General features: G+C 38.1%; 1 protein-coding gene across 17 annotated transcripts in view; it reads right to left on the bottom strand.

The window, feature by feature from the left end:
* Positions 1–11,524, bottom strand: part of rapgef6 (Rap guanine nucleotide exchange factor (GEF) 6) — a 145,091-nt gene that overhangs the window by 31,612 nt on the left and 101,955 nt on the right. For 11 of the 17 annotated variants that reach the window (XM_008426850.2, XM_008426849.2, XM_008426851.2 and 8 more), the window contains 7 exons: positions 7,314–7,478; positions 5,744–5,851; positions 5,451–5,654; positions 4,991–5,099; positions 3,855–4,098; positions 1,730–1,741; positions 383–540 (listed from right to left, as the gene is read on the bottom strand). In XM_008426850.2, the coding sequence (XP_008425072.1) occupies positions 383–540; positions 1,730–1,741; positions 3,855–4,098; positions 4,991–5,099; positions 5,451–5,654; positions 5,744–5,851; positions 7,314–7,478 (1,000 nt within the window). The remainder of the gene's footprint in view (positions 1–382; positions 541–1,729; positions 1,742–3,854; positions 4,099–4,990; positions 5,100–5,450; positions 5,655–5,743; positions 5,852–7,313; positions 7,479–11,524) is intronic. The other 6 variants (XM_008426867.2, XM_008426862.2, XM_008426865.2 and 3 more) reach the window with 1 other exon arrangement.

The following is an 11,524-nucleotide window of genomic DNA, read 5'->3' on the forward strand; positions in this document are numbered from 1 at the left end:
ACGGCACAGTTCTCTTTATGAAACAATCTGCCAATGGAACTAGAACTGCGTTGCTAGGCAACGGGCTGGTCTTGGCAGGGGTTGCTAGGTAACGGTACAGTTCTCTTTATGAATTAATCTGCCAATAGAACTAGAACTTTTCGTCAGTATTAAGGAATTATTTACTCAAAACAGGCTCCTATTTCTTGCTGAAAAGTTACTTTTGAGTTAGCTTGTCTTCTTTCAAGTGTGCCAAGATATTTGCTCTAAAAATTACACCATTACTTGGTAAGATTTTGTGTTTTTGCAGTGCATCAGAATGTGACGTTTGCTACCGGTGTCTCGTCTGACTTAGTATTTTTGTGTTTTGCGATGTAAAGCGGTTTGACTGCCCGTTCCTCACCGGCGGGGTTGGAGAAGTCGAGTATGCTGGTGGCCGGCTGCAGCAGGTCAGGGCTGCTTGACGACAGGTTTCCAGGAATGGGCATGATGGCGACGCTGTGACGGCACTGTTTGGTGCCCACGATGCTGTCATCCTGACTCTGACCCAGGCCGCCGTCACTGCGCAGAGACACCAGAGAAGGCGCGGTGGGATTAGGGGGATGAAATAACAGCGGAGGTGATAAAATTACTCTTTGTTATGAGTTTAGAGGAAAGCGGTAAGAGCAGCAGCTTCACCCTGAGAGAATATTAACATGTGATTCAATCAAAATGTCGAGAACAGTTACAGAGATCATCTTTCTGAGATTGATGCATAAAGATATGGCAGCTGAGCAGAAGCATTCATGGGCAGAAAACACAGAATCACAGGACAACAACAAAAAGACTAATTTTATTTTGTTATGCTTTAAGTAGATCTCTGTATATTCACTCTCAATACACCGTAAACCATTAAATAATTTAGTGATAAATTAATGGCAGTCCACACACAGATTAGGCTTTAAATCATAAATCTGGTAAGATAAGATTTTACTAAATTTGAAAAACGACACCAAAACACTGTTACTGTGAATGCATCACATCAGTGATCATATTTATTTACTGGACTTAAAAGAGGATAAAATCTTACTGATCACTGGACCTTAACAATACCCAGAATGTTTGTCTTTTATTTTTAGGCTTAAAGAAGTTGCTTTAGTTTGACACAAATAAAGGATTAAATAAAGTCCTGAATTTATTTTTTATCATTCATTTCCCTAAACACTCAGTGTATCTGAATAGGTGAACTATTCAGATATGCCGACTAGTCCAGCTTCAGGGGTTTGACCTTCAGAGGTCAAACATTTCTTCATTTTTGAATTTATGCATCACATTTTTTTTGTTTAAAACTTTAGATCTCTCTCCCAAACTTAGGGCTGGAGTTACACTTTTAGGCTAAAAGACGATCGCACCAACACGGAGAAGACTACAAAAAAGCAAAACTGACTGAACATGTTTAAAATGAAAGGCTAAATGAGATCGATTTTAGAGTTTAGCAGATCATTTAAAGTTTAGGATAGCAAATAATGTCTGGAAATGCAAACATATTCTATTTTTAATATTCATCCAGATCTGGAAATTATTTAAATTTCATATTCAAATAAATGCCTCCAGTTTACTTAAAACAACATACAAATATAACCTAGACATGTTTGCAGGGCAGATGAAGGTGTGTCGATGAGTTTGTGTCTTAGTTTGGCAGCTTGTTGAGCACATTGACACTGAAACACGTTTGGAGGATGGGGAATTACACAACAAGAGCTCTTCTTACCCAAACAGGCCCCTGAAGCAGCAGAGACAGACAGATAGGAGAGAGACAACATTTAAAATGCATGAAAGGCAGGAAATTATTTCTGACAGAACAAGAAACGGAGCTCAGCAGAGGAGATGCAGCAACGGGTCAAAGCTTCCTCCGTTATGCTCACACGCAACAGCAGACACAACAAATCGCTTTAACCAAACTTACAGAGAGGTAACGACATGTTTGCTGTAATAAATGCAGAGAAATGTCACACAGTCACAAACCTATTAAGATTACGGTTTTCTTTGGCTGGTTTTTATCACCGAGTGTCGACTCAATAACAGATCAACAGAGGAGCAAATCGTTATTATTCTGTGAAATGATTACAGCAGTAAATAAATTACTTCACAATCAATTAAGAGGCATGATGAATTATTATCTTAATGGTCACATTAGTTCATAAACTGATGTTAAACCTTAAATCAGTCTGAGAAGATTTTAACCCAGAATTATCCGAGCTGCAAGTCTGACATTAATGGAAATATATGGAAATAAATCAACAACTTTTCACATAAATGAGATTTTTTCACACTGGAAATCTCATTTTTTTAAAATCTTATTATTTATTAATTAATGTTATTTATTTGACTATTTTATTATTAATTGTATTTATTTTATTTCAAAGAAATTAAAATATTGCAATAAACAAATAAAGCTGTGGAGTTGGAAGGTTTTTAATTATAACAGAGGGTTTTCCCATTTTATTGAGAATTTTAAAGAGGTTTGTTGAATTTGGTTTGAGAAATTAAACTCTGAAACTTAAATCTTTCCACAAACTTAAACTGAAATAACTTTGAGGTAACATTTTCACATAAATCTGAAATTAAAGAGCAAAAAATAAATACTTAWTAGAGTCAACTTCCACCACAAAAATAAAACTTTAAAGCCTTAAAAMGTGGAATATTTTGCATTTAATTTAAACTTCAAGTATTTTTCTGAAAGCAGACATGTTATTTTTAATGGCTCACCATTTTAAATTCCTTTTATTTAATGTATTGTTTGGATAAACACCCAGACATGAGCGCCGTCAAGTTTCCTCCTCATGAAAGGARCTGGTGAATCCTTACTGGCYTCCATAACCTGCTTTACTCCTATTATCTTATCCTGTCCCTTTAATCAGACATCTAATCCCACTGATGTGGCTTCAGTTGGAACAAAGGAGATGAAAATCCCAGTTCAGCTGATAAATAGATGGCAGTGGAGGAGCTTTGAAAGCTGAGCCTAGATCAAACAGTCATCCAGTGTTTGGTGTGAGACGGAGAACGTCGAGGTTTGATGCAAATGATTTACTTCAGAGCATTCAATCAGCAGTGAGGAGGAGACAGGAGTGTGTGTGTGTGTGTGTGTCGTGTTGAGTGAGTTAGCTGCGTAATTAACAGGGTGAGAACAGGATCTGCTGTCTCTGCAGCGCTGCCGCAGCCTGCAGTTAAACGAGGCATGGAGASAAAATGAAATGATGAAATGAAATCAAATCTGGATCGCCACGTTACGGGTGGAAAATCGAATACGGGCTCCATCTGCACAATTGCTCCAGCAGCACGGCGGCTCGTTATGGCTGATGCTAACGATTACAGGATGATTATATGCTGACGACACTGTGCTGTTGTTTCACTTAAAACTGTCTGTAAAACACCAACTGCTTTAAATAACATTCTGGATAGAATAGAAGCAGCATTCAGCTTCTATGCACCACAAATCTGGAACAAACTTCTGGAAAAGTGTAAAACTGCCGAAATGCTGAGTTCCTTTAAATCCAGACTAAAAACCCACCTTGTTAGAAATTATTTTGAAACATAAGAAATGAAACTCTAACCAACATTTTGATGTGCAATGATGTGAAATCTTTAAATTGTTGATTTTTGTGTTGTTGTTTTTTTTACCTTACAGAAAAACATACAAAAGTAAAAACTTTGATTTTTGATCATGTCAGAGGATAAAGTTTAAAATTTAGCAATGATAACACAAATCTCACCATGTTAAGTTTTTGAGAAAATAGCTTTTTAGCACTAAATTGTAGCTTCTTTATGCTTCTAATCTGGATTAGAGAAAACACGTTTTTCCATGTTTTTCCCCACCGACTCCCAGCCAGTGTTACCTGAATGGTTTGGGCGGTAGTATRCTGAAGCGCGTTTTCTCCAGCATCTTCCTGATCTTGTTGCGTCCCCCCGACACGGTGTTCGCTTTCATCTTCCGGGTGCTTTTGCTGTCCGTGGGGAACTCGATGTCTCCGGAGAAGTCGGCGATGGAGAAACGGTTGCCCTTTTTCTCCTGGATYTTAGGAATGTGAGGGCCACCGTTTTTCTTTTCGTGCATGATCCTGCTCAGCAGCTCTTTGAACACTGGAGAGACGGAGCAAAACAAAGAGCAGATATTGGRTACAGTGCTTTTGAACGTCTTAATCTTTTTATTCTGTTTCAKTACAAACAGCTTTATRCATCCAGAGCAGGGATGTCAAACTCACTTTTATTTTGGGCCTCATCAAGATTATGAAAYGTCCTTAAAGGGCCGGTTGTGGTAAAATGTATTGATGAAACCCACTAACAAACCGTTACAWTTTGAATAAGTACTTACTTCTTAATACTGAACATMGTTTTACATTGATTTAATTTKGCAGAATACAAATATGGAAAAGTACAGAAGAAGATTTTCTGCCACTGAAYAAAACTGAATTCTGGCTTTAAGCTTCTGGTCAAAATTCTGAGGAAAGTCAGAATTTTCACAGTTTTTCTCAAATTCAGAATTTTTTTCTCAGAATCCTGAATTTACCCCCAGATTTAATTTAAAGAAAAATCAGTTTCTCAGAATTGATTTCCCACCAGATTTCTTATTTTTTCAGAATTTTGACTTTTTTCTCGGAATCCTGATTTTTTCCCCTGGAATTCCGATTTCTGATCTTAGAAAATAAAAGTCTGAATAATTCAGGCAAATTTTGAACTAAACGTAAAAATTCAGATTTTTTTTCAGCRATCCTAATCCTCTCCCATTGATAACTGATTTCACCTGATTGATAAAACATTATTTAAGCATACTATAGTTACTATAGTTATTTTCAAGGTTTTATTCAAGTCTCCCTTTGGGCCACATAAAACTTTACGCCAAAGATTGAAGACAACTGAGTAAAATAGGAGACCACAGTTGGTAAACACCAAGCTGAAGCATTTGAATAATATTTAAAATAAACATTTTGTACTATTTTAGCTTGTGGTAAAGTAAGAATGCAGCTTTACTCACCAAAGATGTTGGTTTTCACRGTGAGGGAAAGGTGTGTGTTATTTCTCAGGATGTCCACGGCTTTGGACAAGCCGATGTTCTCAAAGTTCTGACCATTAACYTCCATGATCTGCAACAAAACAGATTAAAAATAGATTTTATAACATAGGTCATTCATGGAAACCAGAAGTCGCTCTGACCCTATCTGCTCTTTGCTCCTGATATGTTGTCAGCAGCGTTTCCAAGGTCAAAGGTCAGTCAAAAGTAAGCAACTCATTATGACTCTGCTCTTTTGTCATGACTAAAGCAGTCATGATGTCCCCAACAGTTACAGTTTCAGCTGTAATTATGAATAATCCAGATAAAGAATCATCTACACCCTCTTCTGCTCTGAGCTGGTTAAATGTAAAACTTGTAGGAATTTCAACTTCTAACAATAAAAGCTGCATATTTAAATGTTTATTTCATTGCGCCGCCTCACCTGATCCCCCCGCTTGAGTCCGGTCTCTGCCGCTTTGCTTCCTTCTTCCACCGACTCCACAAAGACGCCGAATCCTCTCTCGCTGCCTCCTTGCACGCTGAAATGCAGCTGCGACTCTCTGGACGCCTTCTGCAGCGTGATCTGCCTCCACTTGGCCTTGGCTGCGCATGCAATGTTCAGCAACCTCAGATGACCCTTCATTTTCTGCCACAGAGAAAGACAGGAAACAGAATTATAATCTGAAAAGCAAAAGAGAAGGAGAACTTTAGGCCATTATTCTTATTTGCTCTTACTGATGTTTCTAGACGTTTCTCAAATTCCTCCAGGAAGCGCGTCATGGCCGAGTCGCCCTCAAAGTCGTTGAAGTGGTTGTTGACCCAAAGCAGCACTATTCTCGTCACCTGAGTGAGAAAACAGACGCTTCATTTAACCTAAAGAGTTTCTCTAATGCTCTGTGTCCCTGTTGGTTTATTTAAAAACCTCAAGCTATTTGTATAGTTTGACAAGAAACGTGTTAAGAGCTCCAGCAGAGTATTTATAGAGCAGAGTGAAAGGTCTCTACGTCTCTAGAGCATCGCGTTGGTCGCTTCAGATAAACACTGAACGGTTTCAAAGCTCCACAACAAGATCAGTATTTCAGCAGAGTTTCTGCACTTCAGTAAAACGACCAGACTTAACAGTAATTTAATTCAATTTAAGATATAAAGTATAATATTCACTCTGAATTCAAACATATGACACCAGCGCACAGTAAACAAAACCGAATGGAAACGAGATAGACCATAAAGGAAAGAAAAGAAACAAAATAGGAAGAAAATGTTAAACTAGGAAATGAAGAAGTAAGAGAAGGAAGGATAGAGGCAAGGTAGAAGGAGACAAAGGAGGAAAGAAAAAAGATCTGACAAGGAAACTTTACTTTCTGGAAAGTTACAGAAAAGGAAGGAAAATAACAATGAAGCAAAGAAGACCAGAAGAAGACAATAAACATATTATAAAAGAAACAAGGGAGGAAGATGTAAAGATGGAATGAATAAAGGAAAGGAAAGAAGGACATCAAGAAGGAAGGATGGAAGAATAAATAGGGAATACAGTCAGGAATTACAAATGTTTATCCCAAATGTATTTTCTGTTTTCTATACTTCACATTTGGAAAACAGACTTTGAAGGACCAGAAGCAACCAGCAGCGAAGATCAACAGATATAGATCCAATTCATACAGGAACAAAAGAAAAACAGCAGCTGAGCAATTAGATGATCATCACATAAAACGGCCCTTTAATTTAATCCTAACCGTCTTTTAGTTCATAATTGGAGAAAAAACACTAAAAAACAAACATTTCTGCTAAATTTGCACGTCTTTTCCTGCTGTTCTCACATTCTGCTACCGTCTTCTCCTGGATCCAGTTTGTTGATTTGCAGGCTGGATGTCAGAGTAACGAGTATTGACATAACAACACTAACCTCAGGTTAAAGCATCAGGCATGAACCAGTCAGTAGCTGGCTCACAGACAGCTGAGCTGGCTGTTTCTGCATCGATCTGCAGGTAAACGGCTCCACACATGAAGCTGCCATCGACAATCATGACAATATAAGAAACGCTGATATTTTACTTTAAGCCAGGGATGCCCAAAGTGTGGCCCCGGGAGCCATTTGTGGCCCTTTAAATGACTTTGTTCGGCCCCTGACCTCTGGTGGTTGAACTCTGCGTTGATATGAATAAGCAAATGGAGGTCAAGTTGAGCCGTTATTTGTATGCAGACTCCCTTTACAGGAAGCTTTTGCTTTTCTTGAGCCTTCAGCCAGAGTTTTAGTTAGCCATCGCCCTGAAACAGACATTTCCGAACAAAAAAAGTCCCAACTGACCGTGTCCCGGTAGCAGTCCACCTGGAACCAGTCCAGCAGTTTCCTGCCAACGTCCATGGGACTGGACAGGAAGGTCCTGTAGGTCAGCAGGAAGTCCTCGATGTAGGTGGGGTCCACCACCGACGGCTCTTCCACCAGGTGCATGATCAGACGCTCTGGAGTTCCCTAAAAACACACAGAAAGCTTCACCAAAGTCCAACACAGAGGACATGCATTCAGGCGGCGCCAAAAGGACTTTCTGTCACTTAAATGAAACCCAGTTCCAGTTTGACTCAACTGAACATAACCTGAAATTATTGGACTGAATAAAATTTWAACCAAACTTTCCAGACATGGATTTGTGTAAAATCTTTTTTAAAAAACTATGCATTATTTTGCACGATGGAGCACTAGGGCCATAATAGGGAAAATAAAAATTACAAGAATAAAGCTGAAATAATTAAATTGTAGTAAAATGAGAATAATTTCAAGAATAAGGTCATATGAGAAAGAAGTTGAAATAAGACAAGTCGAAATAATATGAGAACAGTAATTAGATGATGCTTTTATGAACATTTTAAGGAAAGATCGCAACAATTAGAAAAGAACTAAGGATTTACACTCCAAAAACATGTAGTTACACATATTTAACACTGCAAAAAACAGAAGATSAAACCAAACAGTTTGGTCTAGTTTCCAGTTCAAATGTCTTACTACACTCCAAATAATAATAAAAAAACCCATAGAAACAGTTTTTAAGCAAGATTTAGGAGCTTGTTTTTAGATAAATGAAAAAGTTCCAGTTCCATTGACAGATTATTTCACTTGTAACATGGGAAAAATGTCTTGCTATAAGTGAAATAATCTGCCAAAGGAACTAGAACTGGGTTGCTAGGTAACGGTCTGGGCTTGGCTGGGGTTGCTAGGTAACAGCACGGTTAAAAAAAAAGTTTAAAAAGTTTCACTTTGTGAAATCATCTGCCAAAGGAACTAGAACTGGGTTGCTAGGTAACGGTCTGGGCTTGGCTGGGGTTGCTAGGTAACGGTCTGGGCTTGGCTGGGGTTGCTAGGTAACGGTCTGTGCTTGGCTGGGGTTGCTAGGTAACAGCACGGTTAAAAAAAAAGTTTAAAAAGTTTCACTTTGTGAAAGAATCTGCAAATGGAACTAAAACCTTTTCACCAATATTAAGGGATTGTTGACTTCAAATACCTCAAATTTCTTATTGAAAAGTTTGTTTGTCTCATTTCAAATGTACTAAGATATTTAAACTAGAAACTAKACCAACATTTCTTGGTAATATTTTGTATTTTTGCAGTCAATATATGACGTTAACATTAATCCTGAAAATGACAAGACCAACTCCGGATGGAGCCGTCAGCCATCCATAATCTGAAGAACGAGGCAGATGAAGCCTCAMACCAATCTAAGGGTAAACCCACATWACACCCGAGCATTAATGCTCCTGGTTGGKGTAAAACTTCAGTGTCAAGCGGYGATGTACAACATTCGAGACATGTCTACTCTTCCCGTTTCACCAAGTTTGTTAACATCCCCCCCAGCGGCGGACTCTGCAGGAAACGATTTGTCCGACTGGGGAACAGAAACTAGAAGACGCAACTGCTTTGTGTCGGTCACAAAAAAAAAAAAGAACAAAGTTAGGAAAGAGAAGCGGAAATGCTAACACTTGTGAATTGACTCATCCCCAGTGGATGTGATTTAGAGCCAGCAGCTTTCCTTGGGTAAGGCAGCAGAGAGAATCGTTCAGGCCCATTAGCTGATCGATACCTGGCAACCTCTGGAGCTGTGGCGATGGGATCAAAGGGCTTCAGGAAGCTGACAAGAAAATACTCCGGCAAACAATAAACTGCTAGCGATCATAATGATCAACAACGAACACAGAGCAGATGTACTTTATTTTTTTTATGAGCCAGTGAAGTCAATAAATTCAAATTATACTAAAGTTCAGGTTCTTATTAAAGAGTTTGAGTCAAAATTTAAGTTAAATAGAACAAGGTTTTGACTTTGGTATGCTTATATTTAAAAAAAACCACCACTTTCTGACTGTCTTCCATATTGTATCCACATGGAAAAACAGAATATTTCTCCAAAAGTGATGAGAATAAAACACTGAAAGTCTGCCACAGAGTCTGCCAAGACGCCGACAGCAACACTGAAGGATTGCTAAAAGATTGAGGCAACAATCTCTTGCATTCAGCACATTTCTGGACTAAAGACAGACAAATTTGTTTTCTTCTCAAAAAAATATCCAGATCTGGCAAAAAAATCTCCCAAAGCCTTGTATGGGAATTACTTAAAGTTCAAAAAAACCAAACTTAAAACTTTTGTACCAGAATTCAACATGGTATATTTGATGCAAAAACCCGCAAAACAAAAACAAAAAAAAAAACCATTGAAAGAGTTTTTGACAGCAAAAAATTTAACCATTCTTTCAAGAGACATTTGAGCACTGCAAAAAAAAAAACAAAAAAACAAACAAGGATCCTAACAAATATTTTGGTCTAATTTCTACTTCACATGTCTGAGTACATTTAAAATAAGAAAAACTAACCTAGACATATATTTTAAGGAACTAGAAAAAGTAAGATGGGAAAAATGTCTTGTTTTAAGTGAATTCGATCTGCGAATGGAACAAGAATTAGGTTGCTAGGCAACGGACTGGGCGTGGGTGGCGTTGCTAGGCAACAGCACAGTTCTCTGTGAAAAAAAAAAATCTGCCAATGGATCTAGAACTTTTTCACCAACATAAAGGAATTATTGACTTAAAATAAGCTCAATGTTTGGCTGAAAAGTTACTTRTAAGTTCGCTTTGTTGTATTTAGGGCTGAACCGATTCCTCGAGTGATTCGAGTACCTCGATTATTAAAATTCCTCGAGGAAAATTGACCTGCCTCGAAGCTTCGTTAATTTATGTTTTATCATTTAACGCACCGTGTTTCAGCCGGAACATTATTTGCGTTGCGCGGAGCTCTGACTTCCGCCTCTGAGTTGTTGACGGAAGCTACGTGTTAGCGGCATAACGTCCAATCTTCAAGTTCGGCCCGCGGGGATTTTACTGATTGGTGATAATTCCGGGTTTTCATCGTTTTTGTGGGACCAATAAACATCCTTAAAATGACCGGCGCGATGCCGGGAGTTCGGCAGCCTTTCTGCTCCGGAGCTGCTGGTTGAACGGCGGGAAGAAGCTGAGGAGGATTTCTACAGGTGAGCGGAGAGACTGAACACGGCGGGCGGCTGAGGGTTGATGCTTACAGGGTCAGAGCAGCTTTACGGACGAACCGCACAATAAACTTATATCATCCCGGTCTGAACAAACGGGAGGCGGAACATGGCTGGTAGATGAGTTTCTGAACGGAGGAGCCGTAAATATCCCGTGTTGCTCCCCCGGTCTACAAAACAGTAACTGGTATGGAAGCTCAAAGGTGGAAAAAATAGACTGATGTTGATATCCGATAGTAACACTGGTGTTATGGAAGATTCACCAATATTTTATTTCATAATTGTTTTTATCCGATTACTCGATTAATCGTAAGAAAAATCTATAGATTACTCGATTACTAAAATAATCGTTTACAACAGCCCTAATTGTATTTCAGACGTCCCCAGATAAATATCTGAGGACATTTAATGTATTTAACTACATTAAATAATTAATGTCATTATTTACATTAGAAATTAGACCAAACTATTTGATAAGATTTTGGATTTTCACAGCGCGAGTAGAGAACCCGAGTAAGAGCAGCAACACTTCAACATATTTTTACTGAAGTAAAAGTAAAAGTAGCTGTCCTAGGAATTCTCAAATAAGAGTAAAAAAGTATTTGGTTAAAAGTCTACTCAAATACTGAGTAACTGGCCAAATTGTTCAATATTTAAAAACTACATAATCAGACAGACCGAAATGTAAACTTAAGTGGAAATGTTGGAATTTTAAGGAACCAAAATGACAATAATTCATATAAGTAACTAAAAATAACAAAATCAGGTGAAGGAAAATGTTTCCAAATCAGTTTCTTTCAATAAAAAACTAACAGAAACTGCAGGTGCATCTGAGTCTGGTGGATTTTGGTTAAAACATGTTTCTTTTTCATTCAGTGGGTAAAAACATCCAGAAAGTTTACTCAAGAGTAGAAATACTTCAACATATTTTTACTGAAGTAAAAGTAAAAGTAGTAGTATTTCTACTCAAGAGTAGAAATACTTCAACATATTT

Source organism: Poecilia reticulata, linkage group LG14 (genome assembly GCF_000633615.1).
Source record: "Poecilia reticulata strain Guanapo linkage group LG14, Guppy_female_1.0+MT, whole genome shotgun sequence".
In the NCBI taxonomy this organism is placed as follows: domain Eukaryota; kingdom Metazoa; phylum Chordata; class Actinopteri; order Cyprinodontiformes; family Poeciliidae; genus Poecilia; species Poecilia reticulata.